The sequence below is a fragment of the Sceloporus occidentalis genome, unplaced genomic scaffold (genome assembly GCF_023333645.1).
Source record: "Sceloporus occidentalis isolate IW3139 unplaced genomic scaffold, rSceOcc1.0.p SCAF_66, whole genome shotgun sequence".
Lineage (NCBI taxonomy): Eukaryota > Metazoa > Chordata > Lepidosauria > Squamata > Phrynosomatidae > Sceloporus > Sceloporus occidentalis.
The window spans coordinates 1,814,585-1,836,213 of NW_028317046.1; the positions used below are offsets into that span (position 1 = coordinate 1,814,585).

The 21,629-nt window shown below is 37.9% G+C and overlaps 5 protein-coding genes across 5 annotated transcripts; all 5 read left to right on the forward strand.

Moving 5' to 3' along the window:
* Positions 1-2,687: 2,687 nt before the first annotated feature.
* Positions 2,688-3,626, forward strand: LOC149286827 (olfactory receptor 5V1-like). Its single transcript, XM_089493716.1, has one exon. It carries the CDS (start codon positions 2,688-2,690, stop codon positions 3,624-3,626), a length of 939 nt encoding a protein of 312 aa, XP_089349842.1.
* Positions 3,627-5,971: 2,345 nt separating this feature from the next.
* LOC149286828 (olfactory receptor OR9H1-like) lies at positions 5,972-7,372 on the forward strand. The gene is made up of 2 exons (XM_089493653.1): positions 5,972-5,981; positions 6,432-7,372. Exons 1-2 carry the CDS (start codon positions 5,972-5,974, stop codon positions 7,370-7,372), a joined length of 951 nt encoding a protein of 316 aa, XP_089349779.1.
* Positions 7,373-10,169: 2,797 nt separating this feature from the next.
* On the forward strand, positions 10,170-11,135 carry LOC149286829 (olfactory receptor 5AR1-like). The gene has a single exon (XM_089493654.1). It carries the CDS (start codon positions 10,170-10,172, stop codon positions 11,133-11,135), a length of 966 nt encoding a protein of 321 aa, XP_089349780.1.
* Positions 11,136-15,426: 4,291 nt separating this feature from the next.
* Positions 15,427-16,362, forward strand: LOC149286830 (olfactory receptor 5AR1-like). Its single transcript, XM_089493748.1, has one exon. It carries the CDS (start codon positions 15,427-15,429, stop codon positions 16,360-16,362), a length of 936 nt encoding a protein of 311 aa, XP_089349874.1.
* A 4,137-nt stretch (positions 16,363-20,499) lies between these two features.
* Positions 20,500-21,444, forward strand: LOC149286831 (olfactory receptor 5G9-like). The gene has a single exon (XM_089493656.1). It carries the CDS (start codon positions 20,500-20,502, stop codon positions 21,442-21,444), a length of 945 nt encoding a protein of 314 aa, XP_089349782.1.
* Positions 21,445-21,629: the final 185 nt, after the last annotated feature.

Below are 21,629 nucleotides of genomic sequence, written 5' to 3' on the forward strand. Positions count from 1 at the left end.
GTTTTCCCTTCGTTTTTTAAATAAAGGGTTAATACGAGGTTAACACGTACCGCAGCAGCTCTGGCGGCAGGAGTTTAAATGATCGTATGAGCAACTCTATTATAAAGGACTGCATTGGGAGGCAAGAAAGTTGCGGGCGCGGGTGGTCTTGCTGGGGTTGCGGGCGGTCAGGCACTGTACCTGCGGGTCCCGGTAATCCCGCGCAGTCCTGCAAGGCTGCCTTCTCATTGCTCCCTTACAGCGTCTCTTCTCTTGCTCCGCCCAGAAACAAAACTGAGTCACGTGATGTCACTTCCCGTGACCCCGCCTTGTTCCTGGGCGGAGCAAGAGAAGAGATGCTGTGAGGGAGCAACTCGAGGGCAGCCTTGCGGGACTGCGCGGGAAATCTGCAGTTCAGGTAAGGAGGTGGGCTTAATTGGCCCTTTAACCTACGGATTTCCACTCCCATTATCTAACGCAGCATCGCAGGGGTTAACGGGAGAGGAAATCCGTAGGTTTCTGTCAGGAGTTAAAAAGGCCGTGCGAGTGAGCCTATTGGTCACCTGCAGGGTCTTCCTCTGGCATCAACCAATTGGTTGATGCCAGAGGAGGTCCCTGCAGGCGACCAATAGGCTCACTCGCACTGCCCTGTCAACTCCTGCGATGCCGTGAAGATAAGGTAGGCTAGATGGGGAAGGGACCGGGGAGATTAGTAGACGAAGACGATCACGAAGAATCTTCGTGGTGTGTGTCTTTGTCTTTGCCTACGTTTTACCGCCGCTCTCTTCTCTTCTTCGTGTCTTCGGAACGAACACGAAAACGCACTCTTCGTGTTTGTTTTCATGTTCACCCGAAGACGAATGCACAAGTCTAATAAAAACCTCAACAAAAAACATATTGTAATAATAAGAATCGGCCACCACTGCACACCACTCCGTCCAGAAAACCAAAGCACGCAAAAGGGAACTCAAGAGAGAAAGACACTTAAAATCAAGATGACTTATTAAAGACTCTGGATTACTGGATTGCTGGATTCCATCATAAACGGACACATTTTCTTTCTTTCTTTCTTTCTTTCTTTCTTTCCTTTTCTTTATTTCTTTATTTATTTCCTTCACACTTTAATAAATATTTTCTAATTTAACTTTTTTTCCCTGATTTAAAAGTTTACTTTTGAAAAAAATCAGTAATTTCTACAGTGTATACATACTTGTTAAACTTCTGGGATTTCCCCCTGTGGGACTCAAAGCAATTCTTAAATGCATTGTGTCGGAGTTTATTCCTTAGTATCAGCAATATGTTAATACTGTCACATCTCTCCGGCAAGCAAGGTTCCATTTGCCTGATAAATCTCACACACTTTACAGATTTTTATACCATTCATTTTTAAAATATTGTTAATGGACAGTTACTCATTAGTGGATCTTTATACTGGCTTTATCCAACGAGAAAGAATAAAAGGGATGTGAATGATCCCACCACCTCTGGACACGGAAGATACATTCCTAAATTACGGCATTGATTGAATATTTTTAAAATACACATATTTAATAAGTAAGTTTTTTGGCCATATGTGTAATGTATTGTTTTGCAGGCTGTATTTTTTCATGGCTACAACATTTTCCAATTTTAGAAATCATTTGAAATGAACGCTGGCTCATTAATGTCATTCTTATATAATTATTATAATAATTATATATGTAGCATAAATTGAATGTGGAAAGTTCTCAAGCATAAGCAGCTCCAATGCCAGAAGAGAATGCGAAACGGGGACATTTAATGCAAATCTTCGAGGTCTGCAGACAGTCTTAGGTAAAGTGTTTTCAAAAGCCCAAAGGAAAAAAAAATTATGTATGTATGTGAGTGTGTGTGTGCCGGTGTGTATGTGTGTGCCGGTCTGTATGTGTGTGTGTGTGAGTGTGTGCGTGTGTTTGTGTGTGAATTATGCTCTATAATAAGGACAGTAATTCAATTACTGGGAGTGTGACAATCAGATTGCAATTAATGTACTGATTTGCTATGTGCAAATTATCTATATTTCTATTATTATTATTATTATTATTTATTGTTTTATATAGCGCCATCAAAGTCTGTAGCGCTAATATAGGTGATAGAAGGATGGATAGGTAGACTGTAGACTGCAATAAAAAAATCAGACATGTATTGTCCCATTTTCTTGAATAAATTAACACATTTTATCTCAGTTAAAGAATACAGGACAATATATTTATTTTTTTAGCTCATTTGTGTTTGCAGTATAAGGGAGGTTTGTTTTTCAGTTACAGTTTTTTTACAGTTATTAAAAGTCATTGAATTTCACGGTGCTGCTCGTCATGTACCGTGCTAATAATGACATAATAACAAAAAAGATACAGATTTCAAGCTTATTTTAACATGTTCATGCCTGGTGCTGTCTACACCCCCCCACACACACATACACCATCCTCACCTACATACACACCCACCAACCACACACACACCAACCTCACCTACACACACACATACTTACACCTGTTCACAATGATGGGTATCTATGAAGCTCCATTAGCTGGACCCTTCCATTGTTATAAGCATTTCTGAAGTATTTGCAGCTGTCAGGCAGGAGCTTAGATCAACCTCTTTGGACTCTTGTATCGGCCACTTCTACCGAGTCACTGATCACAATAGTGTTGAACGCGTCTTCTTTTTTAACAGATTCAGTCATTAAAATGGAAAACAGCAATTACTCCGAAATCGCAGAATTTATTCTTGTGGGATTTTCTGAAGTCAAATGGATTCGAATGTTCCTGTTTTTGGTGTTTTTATTGACATATGTGATTACCGTGCTTGGAAACATGACTATAATTGTTGCTTATTCACTTACCCAAAAACTCCACAATCCCATGTACTTTTGCCTTTCGAATTTCTCCTTTCTGGATATCTGTTATGTGTCTGCAACTGTTCCCAAGACGTTGTCAAACCTCCTAGCGGAGGATAAAACAATCAGTTTTTATGGATGTGCCCTACAAATGTACTGCGTTTTGCTTTTGGGCGGCACGGAGTGCTACATGCTGGCAGCCATGGCGTACGATCGCTATAACGCCATATGCCACCCGCTCTTATATAGCACTATAATGACCAAGAGAGCTTGCAATTTGCTTATAGCGGGGTCATGGATTATTGGCGCCCTCAATTCTCTTATACACACAGTCCTGGCCTTCACTTTACCCTTCTGCAGCCATAAGATTAATCACTTCTTTTGCGATGTACCCCCGTTACTGAAGCTGTCCTGTACCGACACCTTTACCAATGAAATTGTCGTTTTCTTGGTCGCCGGATGCGTTATTGTTGGTTCACTTATATTAACAATACTTTCTTACATATATATAATATCAACAATTCTAAACATTCATTCAAGTTCAGGGAGGAAAAAAGCTTTCTCGACCTGTACTTCTCACCTTACAGTTGTTGCCATATTTTATGGTTCTGGAATATTTATGTATTTTAGGCCCAAATCGAAGTATGCTAAATATCAGGAAAAACTGGTCTCTGTTGTGTATACAATTATCGCACCGATGTTAAACCCTTTTATATACAGTCTGAGAAATAATGATGTAAAAGATGCTGTTAGTAATGTAGGGCGCCGAATAATTGGAACTCACAGGTAGTAGTTTCTCTGTAATGCTTTCGGCAACTGTTTATTTGTATGAAGCCGTCCATAAAACGCATATAAAGCTGAAATACATATAAAATATATGAAGCTATGAGTATAGATTTATGGAGCAATATGTTATCACTGTTTGACAAAAACCTGAAAATCAATCATTTCTGCGTTGATACAGAGCAATGAGTGTGAAACAAAAAACGTATTGTAATAATAAGTATCGGCCACCACTTCTCACCACTCCGTCCAGAAAACCAAACCACGCAAAAGGGAACTCAAGAGAGAAAGGGCAGCCTGGACAATAAGGTAAGGGGAATATGACTGCTGGGCTGGGCCGGTTTAAAGGATGCCGGCGGTTTAGTGATTGGTGCCGGCAACATTGTTTCAGGGTTTTAAGAGTTCATAAAGGGGGTGCGGAGAGGGTTCTACCTTTTCCCCGCCTGAATCCTCCCTGGACAGGTTAAGACGTATTGTATATTTTGTTATCTCATTATTTGTAGTCACAGCAGTCGAAGAGTTCACCCATTGGCCAGCATGGAAGCTCTGTTACCCGAAGAGGTGCCCAAACTGGGCCCAAACTGCTCATGGCACCCGCTGGACCAGGACTCTAGACTTTAGGCAAGCTGGGGCTCGTCCCTGCAGCTGGCGAGTTGTTGGTTAATGTTTGTGTTGGTTGTTTATGCTGGCATGGGGCAATAAAGCTGTGACCGATGCCCTACCCGCATATTGGTGTCTTTATTTAAAGGGTTTGGGTAGAGGTAATAGGTATAGGCTCCAGGCCTCAGCAGTAAAGACATGAAATCACAATGATTTACTAAAGACACTGGATTTCTGGATTCCTGGATTCCTGTCATATTACCGTCATAAACTGACCCATTTGCTTCTGTTTCTGTTTCTTCTTCTCTTTCTTTTTCTTTCCTTTTTTAATTTCTTTTCTTTTTCTTTCTTTCTTTCTTTTTCTTTCTTTCTTTCTTTCTTTCTTTCTTTCTTTCTTTCTTTCTTTCTTTCTTTCTTTCTTTCTCCATTTATCTTGCATTGCCCCTTCTCACTCTTCTTATCCTGACCTAATTAACTTTGATTGTTTTGATCTGTACCTTATCAATCTGTTTTTTTAACCCATACACCGACACAAATACCTGATTAAATAAAGTTTTTATTTAGTAATGCTCAAACAAGGAACCATTCGGCTAATCTATTTGTCCATTTTTTATTGTTGTAAAAACCTCAAATTAAACATTAAGCCATTTTAGATTATGGCCTCTAACATTCTCCCCCCTTAAAGTCAACCCCCCCCCCCGTACTTTGTTAAATTCCTTTATGTACTTAAATATTTCTAACACATCTCTCCTCTCGCTTCTCCCTTTACGCTACTGTTTAAAAGTTTGGGGTCACTTAGGAATGTCCCTGTTTTTGAAAGAAAGACATTTTTCTGGATACGATTCTTCACAAAACTCCAATACTAATATTTAGAATTAATAATATAGCATCACAGATTAAGCACCAAGGTGGGTACCAATTCAAACGTACTCCTAATCTAGCTATCCTAAAGTCCATCTGCACCCAGGCAAGAAAAGTGGGAGGGCTTTAGGTCACAGAGTGTGATCTGATTGGCTGTTCAGCCTTCTTCTTTCCTTGCTTCATTGCCCATCGCATGCGTGCGCCCATTCATAAATAAAAAGAATCTTGCCAAATATACAGATCAAGAACGATCTTTAAGTGAGGTTAATAGACATTATTAGACATACACATCAGCTCCAAAAACAGATTCACCTATATGGCAAATGTAAATGGGTGAAAAGAAAAAATCCCCAAAAAGTACAATTTAAGGTATTTGCTTACGCTATCTATTGCAATTCATAGATTAAATATTTCTAAACATTTCACTTTTCTTGAAGAACCATTTTAATGATTTTTTAAAGAGGGCCTTAAGTGGCATTGACCTGGGGTGCTCTGTACCTTTAATTTATGCAACAAGGAAACTTTTAAGGGTGAGTTCCACTTGGACAATTCTAGTCTAGTATTTTAAGCCCATGGACTTTATCAAATCTGTGATTTTGTTCTTGAATCACATTAAAAATGATGACAACTAAAATAATTTAATGTTTCATTATTCGAGTCATTTAGGTTTTTATTTTTCCGGCTCTGTCATCCACCCGAGGCACATCGTTGGCATACATTGTAAAATCCCCTTCGTCTTCCACGCTAGCTCTGTGAAGATTGTGTTGGAATCGTACTGTCTGCCCAAGTACCAGATTCCAGGACTATACCTGCATTATATTGTGCATGAGTCTGCGCATGCCTGACCATCTAGTGCAAGAAGCTACATATCTCGGAGAGAAAACTTCAACCATGAGCAGAGGTAAAATTTACAGCAAAAACAAATTTATTAATGCCATGTTGTATATGTTAATTATTTTATTATTATTTTTTTTAATTATTATTACTATATCGTTACGTATTATTATTATTATTATTTATACAGTGCCAACAGTTCCCACAGCACTCCTTACAGTCCCTACATTCAAAGAGTCTGACAAAACTAGAACTGACAGACTAAGACAAACCGATACATTAAGTAAAGGGAGCTCGGCTCTCAGGCTTACAATCTAGAGGTGGATTTACATGATATTCCACAGCGATATACAATGGAGACAATGTATAATATTTAACATCTGTATTCATTTAGAAGGTGAGGGCACCCATTATTATTTAACAATGCTGTGCCCCATAGTGTTTCATGTACTCCAAGCCTAAAAATCCCCAGTATGTACCAGTTAAATCCATCTTAGTGTCTCTCTTTTATTTACAGACACAAACTGTGATAAAACGGACAAAGGAAACCAGACGGAGATAAAGGAATTCATCTTCATTGGTCTTTCAGACAACCCTCACGATCAACTGTTTCTCTTCGTGGTCTTCTTATGTATCTATCTGATTACCGTGAGTGGAAACTTGTGCATAATCATTATATATAACTTGAGTTGCACTCTCCATACCCCTATGTACTTTAATCTGGCCAATATCGCCTTTATAGAAATATGTTATGTCTCTGTCATTGTCCCCAAGATGTTGGCAAACCTCCTGGCGGAGTGTAAAACAATTTCTTTTAAAGCTTGTGCCGCTCAGATGTTCTTCTCTTTTCTGTTTGGCGGCACCGAGTGCTACATGCTTGCCGCTATGGCGTACGATCGGTATAAAGCTATATGTCACCCGCTCACTTATATGGTAACCATGAGGAGAAGCGTTTGCGTTCAACTTATAGCTGGATCATGGATCATAAGTGCGGCAAATGCTTTAACACACACCGTCCTTACATTCCGAGTGTCCTTCTGTGGTTCCAGAAGGATCAATAATTTCTTTTGTGACGTTCCGCCCGTACTAGAACTGGCATGCACGGACATCTGGATCAACGAGATCGTGGTGTTCATGGTCGGCGGCTGCGTCGTCATCGGGTCATTTATATTAACTTTGCTTTCGTATGTAAAGATAATCTCAACGATTCTGAGCCTGCATTCGCGTTCAGGGAGGAGAAAAGCGTTTTCCACCTGTACCTCCCACTTCACGGTTGTTGCTGTTTTCTACAGTTCCGCTATTTTCATGTATTTTAGACCCAAATCGGCCTATTCGATGTATCAGGACAGGATGGCTTCTGTTATGTACACCATAATTGCGCCGCTATTAAATCCATTCATATATACCTTAAGAAATAATGATGTTAAAGAAGCTCTCATGCGAATGAAGCACCAGTAGAGCTCAGCTCCCGACCCCTGATGTCACTCCCTGTGCAATGTTTTATGATGTCATCAGTGATAATACCATATAACATCACACCAACACATCTACACGTCCGGCTGCATGCTGTGCATTATGTACAGTTGTCCTGTTATTCTGGTTATCCCAGTCTCTGAAATTGTATATAACTAAATATATATATATATATATACTAATGTGTGTGACATAAAGTAATGGGCATAAAAATAAACTTTTTTTCACTGTACCGTGTCCTCCTCTCCCTCTTCCACTAACCCTTCTTCCCGCCTTTAACTTTGCTCTCCCCCTCTTCCCTCTCTCTCTCTCCCCTCTCTCTTACCAGCGGATGTATTGAGACATTAGAACAAACAGGGAACCCTTATTCACCCTACAGCGAGACTTCCAGTTGCACAATAATGCTGATACGACATGGAGGACTCCTACGCTCGCCAAAGGTTGGGCTGTGCTGTGGGATACCTGTAAACAAGGTGGCTACGACATAGAGTGAACGCACCACTTCTGCACCCATGGACCTCATTTGGTTTCATAAAGTGGGTAACTCGCTGGGCATTCAGGCAGGTAAGCTGTGGAGCTCAGGATACAGCCCACCACCTCCAATCATATAAATGGCAGAGCACCGTGTAGGACGCGCTGGGCAGGATTTAGACCATCGCACAAGATGTGAGGGTTTGGTGGCTGAGGTGCTTCATGCAGTGATTTATTCCGGCCCAGGCCTGTGACAAAACCAGCTGGAACTCTCTGGGTTTCGAACGGAGACTCTGGGTCAGAGCCACTTCTCCGGGTCTCCAGCTCACTACGGGGGACCTCGGCAGTGCGGCACTCCCCACTCCGCTCCCACTTCCCCATTAAAAATAGCATGTGTCCCGTGACATAGAGGGTACCGCCTGCAACATCAGCCGGAGCCAGAAGGTTCCCAGGTATGAAAACCAGGGAGCAGATCACCCTCAGTGTGCTGCTTCTTCATGGGCCGGCACAGCCCCCGCAGGATGGAATATGCCTTTAAGACACAGATCACCAGGGTATGATGTCATATCCCAACATTGCAGTGATGAAAGCGGCTGCATAGTCAGGCCTAGGAAAGCACCCAAGGTAAACACGTCTCTGGCTACACGACGATCAGACCCTTAAGGAAAATGACCTATAAACACTTGAACATTTATTAAAGCAACAATACGGTCTATCTACATTTTAGTCCCATAAGCCTGGACCTTTATAAAAAATGTCACATATATATATTTTTTTTTTTATTATTCCGATCTTAATAGACAAATTCTGTAATATTTAGTTAAATAACTCCACTCACCATGTTCCAATATTATACACATTTTAATAAAAAAAAAAAAAAAGCTATTATTATATTTCCAAAGAAACACATCTCAAGGTAAAGTACACCCAAGTGTATCCCCCCCCCCTGGAACAGGTTAATCAAAATGAAATAAACAAATATAAAGATTTTCTTTTACATGGTTAAAGTCTTTTCACCTCGACTTAATGCAAACTTTTCATTGTGTGTAAAGCACGACGGCGAATTCCCTCGGCAGCTGGTAATATTAGCAACGAATATCCGTGATGTCAGCCAGAGTAAAACTATAAAAAAAGCATAAATTTATTTATTTTAGAGTTACTGTATCTCGGGTCTAATGTCCATTTACCCAGCATTTACATCTCTGCATGTTTATTTATCATTACAGAAGAGACATTTTTTTTTTTTTTGATGTCTCAATTCCTTATTGTTTGATCGTTGCTGAAGGTGCTAGAAGAATTATTAATAATTGATCATTTTTGGTTTGTTGATGACTTGTATTTAATTATTGCTATTAAAGTTAAAGAAACATCTGTCACATTTTGGAATGCTAATCAATATCAGAGGTATTCGCAGGTCTCATCGATCACCTACACAAAGTAACAAGAGGTAAGGCGTTTCCAGACTTTATCCTTTTAATCCGTTATAAAATGCTTGTATTTTCAACTCAACACATTATCTTTTTGTATCTATTGCTTCCATTAAAATTCAGTATTTTCAATTACACTTTTTTTAAATGTACTAAAATTAGCCAAAAATCAATAAAAATAAAGTTTTATCTAACTCTGATAGATTTAATATTACATTTTTGTAACAATATTTACTTGTGCACAGAAAAATATAATAAATAATATAAAATAAAAAATGATGTTTTTAAAAGAATATTTCTCAACAAGATATATGTCAAGGTAAATATTTTTACGATTTACCGTTATATAAAAAAAAATGACTATTTTTAATATTTATTTATCTTTAAACATACTACAGCATTCTGAAAATATCTCACTTTCAAAATGTGTTTTAATGCTGAAAAGTTTCTATAGAAAATCGAGTTTAATGACCCTTTGAAATAAATTGTAAAAAAAACCCAAGAGATCAGATAACTAGGTACGGTGCCGTTAAATAAATAATTTCAATTAATTACATTGAATTCGATGTAAGAAGTGTACTGTTTTACTATTTTTTTAAATGTGACATTCTTTATAGAGACCTGATGTCTGTATTTCTTTGTTGTTCTTCTACAAGACGCTACTCAGATTATGTTTGGACGTTTTTGAATAAATAAAACAAAGTCTGAAAAAGTGGTTTTATCACCATAGTAACCAAACGTTCCAATGAGCAGGAACATTCCATTCCAAAGAATTCCAAAGAATACTTCTCAAACTTTGCTTGAATATAATTCTTTTTATATAATTTCTTATTTATTTTTTTTCCTTCAAATTACCACCATAATCTCTTATATTTACAGAATAAATGCGAATGGAGGAAGGAAACCGGACATCGTTAACGTATTTTATCCTTGTTGGACTGACGGAGAACCCTGAATTCCAGCCGTTTCTCTTCGCCGTCTTTTTATGTTTCTACGTCGTCACTGTGAGCGGTAACACGTGCATCATTCTCGCCTATAATCTGTGTTCTGTTCTTCAAACCCCGATGTACTTTTGTCTCGCAAACTTCTCCTTCGTAGAAATATGCTACGTATCGACTATCGTCCCCAAAACGTTGGCGAATTTTCTTGCGGGACATAAAACGATCTCTTTTCGGGGCTGTGCCCTTCAAATGTACTTTGGATTTCTTTTCGGTGGTGCGGAGTGTTACATGCTCGCGGCTTTGGGTTACGATCGCTATAACGCCATATGCTTCCCGCTCCTATATAACGCTATTATGAGTAGGAAAGCTTGTCTCCAGCTCGTACTGGGCTCATATCTCATTGCTGCAGGAAACGCTTTGGTCCACAACGTCCTAACGTTCGCTCTACCCTTCTGCGGGTCTAACAGGATCAATCATTTCTTTTGCGACGTCCCACCTATACTGGAACTGGCGTGCGCGGATACCCGGATCAACGAGGCGGTCCTTTTCGGCGTAGCCGGTTGCGTCATCATCGGCTCGTTCGTATTAATCATGTTTTCCTATATAAAAATTATCTCAGCGGTTCTAAGCATGCGATCCACTTCGGGGAGGAAGAAAGCGTTCTCTACCTGTACCTCCCACTTCACGGTTGTTGCTATATTCTACGGTTCCGCCATTTTCATGTATTTTAGACCCAAATCAGCGTATTCGATGTATCAGGACAGACTGGCCTCGGTGATGTACACAGTAATTGCCCCGCTGTTGAACCCTTTCATATACACTTTAAGAAATAACGATATTAAAGTAGCTCTCATCAAACTAATCCTAAGCATTTTGGCCAATAATAAAGCGGCCGACGTGAAACTCTAGTTCCAGCCAACCACATCGACCAAACCCTACTGTATGGAACCCCCATAGAGCACATAAAGGATCCAGTCATTGGCCAAATAATGTCTTATGTTTGTTAGTTTAGATGCTTCACTAATTAATTGAAACCTTAAAATTAAACCCCGAAAAAGAAGAAAAAATATGCTTAAAAAATAATTTAATGACGTATACTTGCGCGGTCTACTTATTTTGTATGATTATTTTTGCATTGAAGTGTTTACATGATAGTCGATGATAAGACTTTTAAGAGGGCATTAATATCCAGAAATACTAAAAAATATAATGAATACTGTAAAATAAAAACAGACATTTTTAAAAGAATATTTGTGTTATTAAATATTGATTAATTAAAGATTGAATATGACATTTTTGTACACCTCTCGAAGAAGACTAACCTTTGCACATCTACTTACTGAAAAATATAATAAATAATCTAAAATTAGAAATTATGTTTTTAAACCAATATTTGTTCAATATTGGACTAAAGGTACTGACCCCAAGAAAAGCAATTTGTATTTTTTTTATGTGAAATATATGTCAGGGTAAATATTTTTATGATTTACTGTTAAATAAAAAATACTATTTTTTAATATTTTGTGTAAATATGTTTGTATAAAATATTTCACTTTCATTTTCAATATGCGAAATTTAATGTATCTTTAAAAATACATTGGCAAAAAAAGACAAAGGCCCAAAATTATAATACATTGTGGATGAGAGAAATAGCTACGGTAACATAAAACAAATTATTTCCATTAATTATATTTAATTAGATGTGAGAAATGTACTAATTTATTATTTTTTAATGTGACATTTTTAGAGAGAGCTAATGTCTGCGTTTCCTTTATTTGGAGTAATTGCTATAACAATCTCTTCATCAGCTCTTAATCAAGGTTTAAGATTCCGCAGGCGACTCGCTAAAGTTTGATCTATGAAGATGAAATAGAAAGAAAAACTCCAAATTCTCTGTAAATTATAGCAAACTGGACACACTTGACGAGTAACTACACAGAATAGTCATGCCAGGGTATTAAAGGGTTATTATTTTAAGACTCTCAGGGTCAGCTCATCAATTAAGTTCCTAGGTATGATAATCATATCCCAGACTTTGCCCCAAAACTTGGGGGCCTATAGGTTACTTGTTTAATCTACGAGCTGCTTCCTAGCAATTTCAATCTTTGGGGGTCTAGACCCACCCTTATACTTATCGCCTTACTGCCTCCTATAGGAAGCTGAAGAGAAGGTTCACCCTAAGGGGTTAACGTAGATGCTTATAAGCATTGAAATAAGTATTTCCATACTAGACTTGAGCATCCGGATTTGCACAAATTGCAAATTTAACAACTTTTGGTGAATTCGGTACAAAGCCATGAAAACGTGGCCAGACCCCTTACAAGTTGGATGAAAATGAGTCAATTCTGTCCGAAATGTTGTCCAAAATTCTGGTGCTCACATTCCCTCACACTCTCATTCACTCTCTCTCATATTTATCATAAATTATTTATTTATAGGTTAATTTCTATGTATTTGTGGGGGTGGGGGCTAAATTTGTGTGAGTTTCAGGCCAAACTGGCAAAATGTAAAGTCACATGACCTCACCAACAACACACAAATTTGTGAGTCTTAACAAGTGAAGGCATGCAACTTAAGTCAAATCTAGCCAGTCAAGTTGACCCATAACTCAGCTGACTAATAGACATCTTAGTGAATAGATCCAAAAGTGGGACGACCATGGATTGTTGAAGTGGTCATTGTGAAAATTCGGTCCACAGTAAAGAAGGTGGTTAACCCCTTCATGACAAACCCTGTACATGTATGGGCTCACGATGCGTTGTTCTTAATGGATAAGGGGTTAATGGTTAGTTTTACAGTAAATTGAATTTGAATTAATTGAAGAAACGTTTGCATTAAAGTTTTAGGTACTTTTTATATAACTGCATCCAGAATTCTCTCTTTGGGAGTTAGATTTTCCCTGCAGAATACAAGAAACATATAAACAGGGCCGGCCCTACAATGGAGCCGACTGGGGCAATTGCCCCAGGCGGCACTTCAGAAGGGGCGGCACTTTGCCGCCCCAAGCGTTTGTTTTTTTTGAAGCGGAGGAGAGAGAGAGAGAGAGAGGGGCACCGAGTGGTTTTCGCTTACCCGCTCGGCGTCCCTCTCTCTCTCCTCTGCGGCGAGTTTCCCTGTTCGGTCTCGGTGCCGGCTTGTAATGCAGAGCGCCGGAAGTGACGTGAATTTCCGGCGCTCAGCATTACAAGCCGGCACCGTGGCAGCACAGGGAGACTCGCCGCAGGACTGTTTAAGGGTAAGTACCGGTGGGGGGGGTAGATAATGCCGCCCCCCCCCCCGGCGTCGGCGGGGGGCGGCATTTTAAACTTCGCCCCAGGCGGCGTTAAGTCTTCGGCCGGCCCTGCATATAAATATTATGCATTCCTATATAAAAAACCCAATACATGTGAAAATATTTATGTCCAAAAACATACATTTTTTAAAACAGTATAATTAATTATTAATTAAATATATATTAACTTCCGCACTAGGAAAATATGGAAAGAAAAATGTCAATTGTTTGTTTCCAGAATGACATGTAAACTTTTCATTGTGTGTAAAAATATCACTTTAATGTTTTCCCCAGAGCAACATTAGCCCAGAACGTAAGTGACGTCACCAAAAAAAAGACCTTCTAAAGGGTATAAATCAGTAAATAATCACATTCTTGGTAACAACCGAGAGGAGCTTGGTTAACCCTTTCATCTCAATTTGTAATCCAGTTTACAGATCAACTACAAATTATCACGGACATTTATTTCCTAATCAATGGCGAGGGCGATACAATTTCTTCCTTAAAAACAAGGACAAAAGAGTAATTTCTGCCTGGAACACATCCTTAATCAGCAGCAATTCCTCTCAATAACTTGTATACATGACTACACAGTAAGTTCACTGGCGTCTCCTTATAATTTGGCACCTATTTAGTATTTTTCCCTTAATTTAAAAAAAAAATGTTATACTCAGTAAATTTTATCTATTTTTAATCCGTTTCTAGGTTTATGATTCATAAATAATGCACCAACAACATTTTCCGGACTGCATTATCGGAAATAATTACTTGTAGAATGTACGTCGTCCTTTTGCCTTGTTCAGTTTGAATCCAACAAGGATAATATTAATAATATTATTAATCATTTTTTGGTCTTATTTTCCCAACCTTTTCAAATATTGGGTTTCATAAATATAAATCTAAATAAACTGGTTTGAATAAGGAAGAATGGTGAATTCATTAAATTCATTAAAATGATACAATTGTCAGTCCATACTTTAGGGAAAATATGAGAATAATAATACATTTTACATTGTGAATAAATATATGATTACAATAAATATTTTTTCTTTTTTTAAACATAGATTTTTAAAATGTGCATATTGTTTTAATATGATTAATTAATAGAAAGAAAAATTACTCTGATAATAAGTACACTTGTCCCTAGCTGTAAAAATGCTATAGAAACATTATATATATATATATATATATTATATATAAACAGAGGGGGGGGGGAGGTAAACAATCAAATTAATTAAAATCTTTTTATTTTTAAATAAACCTTTTCTTTTTAAATAAGAAAATACCCAGAGAATCCAACTGAAGAAACACACTGAATTACAAAAATGCCACCCGGGATCTACAAGTTAAATTTAGATTTAGCGTCTCCTGTACATATTATATGGCAAATCCTAAAACTGAAAAAAATATGAAAAAAATAATGATATACAATTATCGTTCCCATTCATTTTATATTTTCAGCAGTTTAGAAAATGCACTTGAAAAATGATCTGTTTGATCTGCGTAACATTTAGACTCCGTCACGGAGGATTTTTTTTCTTCTTCTCAGTAATTTATTTATGCCAATAGTATTAATCCTACAAAAAATAACAAAATGACCCTCTAAAAAAAATGCAAAATCATCCATGTAAGAAAAATAAAAGAGTTTATTCTTGCTGGACAATCAGGCAACGCAGAATATCCAGAATATCAGCCTTTTCTCTTTGGGTTCTTTTTATGTCTTTATCTAATTACCGTAAAGACTCAAACCGTAATCAGTCGTTGGTCTCGTCTTAGATTCAGGAGCCGTATGTCTATCCCATGTGTGTTTCCCTCAAAGTAATAGCCTGCAACATGTCTGATGGGAAGCTGTTCCATGTATCTACTACCGTCTCATTAAAGTAAGATATTTTCTGCATATTTCATAATCCCTTTACAGAACCAAACTGAATGGAGGAAGGAAACCGGACATCGTTAACGTATTTTATCCTTGTTGGACTGACGGAGAACCCTGAATTCCAGCCGTTTCTCTTCGCCGTCTTTTTATGTATCTACGTCGTCACCGTGAGCGGTAACACGTGTATCATTCTCGCCTATCATCTGTGTTCTGTTCTTCAAACCCCGATGTACTTTTGTCTCGCCAACTTCTCCTTTCTAGAAATATGCTACGTGTCCGTCATCGCTCCGAAAATGTTATCCAATTTCCTAACCGACCGTAAAACGATCTCGTTTCGCGAGTGTTCCATCCAAATGTATTGTGCGTTTCTCTTCGGCGGTGTCGAGTGTTACATACTTGCGACCATGGCGTACGATCGATACAACGCCATATGCCGCCCGCTCTCATACTGCAATATTATGAGCCGGAAAGTGTGCGTTCAGCTCGTAGCTGGCTCCTGGATCATTGGTGCGATTAATGCTTTAATACACAACGTCCTAACGTTCACTCTATCCTTCTGTGGGTCCAACAGGATCAATCATTTCTTTTGCGACGTCCCACCGATACTGGAACTGGCGTGCGCGGACACCCGGATCAACGAGATCGTCCTATTCGTTGTAGCCGGTTGCGTTATAATTGGATCGTTTCTATTAACGATGATCTCTTACGTTAAAATCGTCTCCACCGTTTTAAGTTTGAATTCCAGTTCTGGAAGGAAGAAAGCCTTTTCCACCTGCACCTCTCACTTCACGGTTGTTTCAATTTTCTACGGTTCGGGGATTTTTATGTATTTTAGACCCAAATCTAGTTATTCCATGCATAAGGACAGCCTGGCCTCTCTTTTGTACGCGGTCATCGCTCCCCTGTTAAATCCTTTCATATACAGTTTAAGGAATAATGATGTAAAAGTAGCTCTCGTAAAAATAACACGTGGCTTAAAAAAATTCTAGGAGGAACTCATCCTAATCATTTACATAGAAAAGGCAAAAAAAGAATGTTTAGTTTATTAAATAAATTAAAAGATATTATTTTATATATTTTTTTTTCCATATTTCATGTTTTGGCTCATATCTAAGGCAAATGTCAGGCTTGGCTGAAATGATATACGGTATATACCATGTGCCAATAATATATGTATGTATCATTGATTAAGAAACCCAAAAGCTACCTGATAAATTTTAAAATCTCAAAAAGAAAGTAAAAATGTTGATGTGACAATATTTAGCAGAAATGTACGCGTGTTCAGATGAATGTGTGTGCGATTTATGGTCCAATCTCATTAAGTGTTTCATATTTCAAATGGTTGTCCCCTCTCTTCGCCCCTCTTTTATTGACTCTTCCCTTCCCCCTACCCCTTCTCTCTCCTTTGATTACTCTTTCACTCAATACAGAAATTTTAATAAAACATTTTAATAAAAACAAATGATCCTCCATCGTGTGTTTAGAGTCCTTCTTTCTTCATATTATTTATTATTACGTGAGAGAAGTAAGAAATGCTAATCTTATGCTGTTTTTTTTTCTTACTAATGTCTCCTACTGTGAACTTTTACCATAAACTGTTAATTGCTGCTAGGGTTGCCACCTGTTTAGGTTTCACCTGGATAAACCCAGAAGAAAGAGGTGAGCCCTGGTTTACACTCCATGTTATTTTTCTCCTTGCCTTTCTCTATTTCTCCTCCCTTTTTTTATTTTTTCTCCTCTCTTCCCCTTTTTCTTCTATTTCTTCTCTTTGTTCTCTCATCTCCCATCTTCTTTCTCCATTCTATCTCTCCTATCGCCTTTTCCTCTCTCCTCCCCTCTCCTTTTTCTCTTTAATCTATTTTTTTCCTCTATTTTCTACTATGTCTCTGCTTTCTATTTTTTTCTTCTCTCTTCTCTCTCTCATCTCCTTTCTGTCTGCTAAAGCAAACATTTTTGTATGTCACTGGTAAAGCCATGCCCATGGCCAGAACCCCAAATGCAACTTCTCAAAGGGTGTCAAGAAAACCTCTTTGCTAAAAGTGGCAACTCCGAAATTTCTAGACAATGTGGGATATTAAACACAACCACATATCTATATGAATTATGGTGACAAGTAGTAATGACCACAACCTTCTATCGATAACCAACCTATAGACAAGAACGATTATATTAAGACTGATCTCTTCCCTTATAGCCATCCCAAAGATTCTTAACTTTTTTAAACTAATTAACATTTTTCTTACATTATAGAATGTTTACATGGATGTTTAAAGTTTAAACATATATGTGAAACAAAAGTTGGCTGTTTGTGACAAATGTTAAATGTTGCACATGTTATAATATTAGGGAATAGGATGTCCTTCTGATGTCATATGTGCATCTTAATATAATTCCAGTCTTGTAAAATAATATATAAATATATAGTATTTGGAATACCCCACTGAGCAGGTAAGTATGGTGTATATAATCATATAGACGTTAAAATAATTTATGAATTTTATAAAATGTGATAGAGTAAAATTATTACATTAATTAATTAATAATAAATAATTAATTATAATTTAATTTTAATCACTACTCATTGGGGGGAATATTTTGTGCTCCAACGCGGTTGGTTATGATTACTTAGTATTCTGTATTTACCAAGTTCACCTGTTGGAGAGTTTTGAGATCTAACTCAAGGAAAGATCCCATTAATTGGTTGGCGGTAACCTTTTCTCAAACAAAAAAGTCACGGAGCGGCCACCGGTGCGTTTTCTAACTGATTCATCAGGGTTCATTCGTCGTGAAACCCTGTAGTATTGATCTGTGAGCAGGGTGCAGTCTGCCCCAAGTGACCGTTAAGCAGGGATGATCATCTTTGTGTATTCATCAGAGAATTCCCATATCCGCAAGAGTATTAAGTATGAAAAATAATCATTAATTTAAAGTTTTACCTTCAAATACATTTTGTGAAACAAAAATTAAATGAGCTATTGTAATTCTAGTGATCTTTCTAATGAAGAATATGCTAATTTGCACAATAAAGATCTATTGTGTTGCTATGGGGGGGGGGGAATACTCAGGGAACCATTGTATAAAATGGTGTGTTTAATAAAATAACTTGAGTGTTTTATAGAATACCGTGTGAGTTATAGTAATATAAGCAGCAAGAAGGAATAAGTACACAAGATCTCTTTCTATCAGGGTTGCCACACATGCCAAGTTGACCAGGATAGTCCCTGATTAAAGAGTTAAGGTTTAAGTGTGAGTTGACCTGAAGACAGGCTGAGGCTTGGCATAGAGTATATGAGCTGCATGAGGGATGGAGAAAGAGAGTGTGTTAGTATGAGTGTCTGTGTGTGTATCGGTGTGAGTGTCTTTGTGTGTTAGTATCTGTATTAGTGTGAGTGCGTGTCTGTGTTAGAGTGAGTGTCCTTTAGTTTGAGTATTTGTGTTAGAATTAGTGTGTGTTTGTGTGTAGGTATTTGTCTTGCCTCTTAATTTTCTCTCTTTTGTCTTTCTCGCTTTCATTACCTCCTTTCCATCTTCTCTTTTCTTTTTTGTCTCTCTTCCATCTCCCTATATTTCTCCTTTCATCCATCTCTCTCCTTTCTCTTGTCCCATTCATCTTCTTTCTCTCTTTTCCTATTTCTTCCTTCATCCTCCATCTTTCCTCTCTCGTCACCTTCTGTTCCTTTCACCCTTCTCCCTCCTCTTTCTTGTCACACCTCTCCTATCTCTTTTTCCTCCTCTCTTCCTTTTCCTTCTCTCCTTTCACTCATCTTTATGACTCAAAGACTTAGTGAAAGAAACATGTAGTTGTGGAATTTTAACCAACTATAGGTCTACGGTATAACATCTTGAGAAATCCTCTATACACATTTTACCAGCTTCTAGTGTTTTATCGCATTAATGAGTCCTACATTTTTTTTGCCCTTCAAAATTTTCAAAATCATCTTAGAAGTTTATTAAAGTTGAAGCGTATAGCTATATTTTAAACCCTATAGTTAGAATTTGTTTGCGTTGGGGTAAACCTTAGAGTATTACTGTCTGCATCAGGGCAATTAAAGGAAAAATATACATGTAATTATTTAGCATGATGAATTCCCCATTTGAACATTAATGAAACACAGATGCCATTCTGTTTATCATATATAAAAAGCGCTTGTCAGGATCATTTCCCAACGACTTATTATCACCGTATATAAAGGATTCATTAGAAGTAATTTCAACGCCGCATAAAATCCTACATTTTTAACATGGATCTGTAACACTCGTTCTCATCTAATGTGTTTGGCTGGAACGTGTTCATTTTTCTCGGAAATAAAACCATATCGAATTTTATTTCCTATATTAATGGAAGAGTAAATTATAAACACAAGAGAAATGTGTAAGTTTCCTTTTTTCGCGTCTAGACGAGAAAGCGCTTCATTGCTTCTTATAAAGTCTTTGAGAAGCATTCTCCGGGAATGTTGACATAAATCCTTACATTTGTGTCCTTAATGATTACAGATACTTTGGTCACAGTAAGTTCACAATGTGTTTTTTGTTGACATGACACACTTTTTAATGTTTTTTTTTTTTAATGTACACAAATGTATTAGTCACAACTTTAAAGCTAGCAAATTTTTAAAACTTTTTTATCTAGCTTGGTATTGAATGGGTTAACACTAATTTTCAGAATATCAAAGCTTTTTGTGTTACAAAGAAGGAATTTATCTTTGGTTTTTCCTACTTTTTTTAATTAAATACATTTAAGAAGATATGGACACTCTACTTGGCAAAACCGAGATCTGTTTAAAATAGATGGCGAACTGTGGATTTGTTCTGCACCAGAGACGCTGTAAGGAAGATTTACTTTACTGAGAGGGTGGTAGATACGTGGAACAGCCTCCCAGCAGAAGGGGTAGAGGGTAATACAGTGAGGGTATTAAACATGCGCGGGATAGACATACGGCTCCTGAATCTAAGACGAGACCAACGACTGATTAAGGTTTGAGTCTTTACAGCAGGAAAAATGGGCGACTAGAGGTACGAATAGATCTGCCGGTAAATTCTATGCTATCGTGTTTTAAAAAAACATAATAAAAAAAAAAAAATAGAAAAATAATTTTCTTGTATTTACAGAAAAAAATCACGGAAGAATGAATAGAGGAAATGACACAACAGTAAAAGAATTTATCCTTTTGGGACTTTCCGAGATTCCTGAACTTCAGCCCTTTTTATTCGCTCTGTTTCTATGTATCTATGTTTTAACCGTGGCTGGAAACACGTGTATCATTCTTATGTATAATATCAGTGCAAACCTTCACACCGCTATGTACTTTAATCTCGCAAACTTTTCTTTTCTAGAAATCTGTTACGTTTCGGTCTTCTCTCCCAAACTGTTAGCGGACTTCCTAGCCGACCAGAGAACGATTTCGTTTTATGGCTGCGCTCTCCAAATGTACTGTGCTTTTCTTCTGGGTACCACGGAGTGCTATGTACTGGCAGCCATGGCGTATGATCGGTATAATGCCATATGCCACCCGCTTTTGTATCGCATCATCATGAACAAAAGACTTTGCAGCCAACTGATAAGCAGCTCGTGGCTCGTTGGTGCCGCTAACGCTTTAGTGCACACCGCTCTTACGTTCTCTTTGCCGTTCTGTGACGACAATAAGATTGACCGCTTTTTTTGCGATATCTCACCAATACTTAAATTAGCATGCGCAGACACCTGGGTCAACCACCTCGTTATTTTCATCGTCAGTGGAGCAATATCAGTTAGCTCCTTCGTGGTAACAATGATTTCTTATATCAAGATCATCTTGGCTATTCTGAGTATCCACTCGAGTTCCGGAAGGAAGAGGGCGTTCTCGACCTGCACCTCTCATGTCACAGTTGTTTCTATCTTCTATGGGTCCCTCTTCTTTGTCTATTTGACTCCTAAGTCGACGGACTCAGTCTATCAAGACAGGCTGGTCTCGGTGATGTATTCTATCGTAGCGCCTCTGCTAAACCCTTTTATATATAGTTTAAGGAATAACGAGTTCAAGGCAACGGTCTTAAAGGAAATACAGCACCTTCGACTACCTAGGTTGATATAATACACATGTAATACACAAAATATCACATACACTACATGGACAAAAGTATTGGGACACCTGACCATTACACCAGCAGGGACTATTATGACATCACATTCTAAATACATAGACATTAATATAAACTTTCCACAAAAGGCTTTCCACGAGATTTTGGGGAGTTTCTGTGAGAATTTGGTGCCCGTTCA

Excerpts from the sequence above, each read along its gene's own strand:
- LOC149286830 (XM_089493748.1), top strand. The coding sequence starts at position 15,427 with ATGGAGGAAGGAAACCGGACATCGTTAACGTATTTTATCCTTGTTGGA.
- LOC149286831 (XM_089493656.1), top strand. The coding sequence starts at position 20,500 with ATGAATAGAGGAAATGACACAACAGTAAAAGAATTTATCCTTTTGGGA.
- LOC149286829 (XM_089493654.1), top strand. The coding sequence starts at position 10,170 with ATGCGAATGGAGGAAGGAAACCGGACATCGTTAACGTATTTTATCCTT.
- LOC149286827 (XM_089493716.1), top strand. The coding sequence starts at position 2,688 with ATGGAAAACAGCAATTACTCCGAAATCGCAGAATTTATTCTTGTGGGA.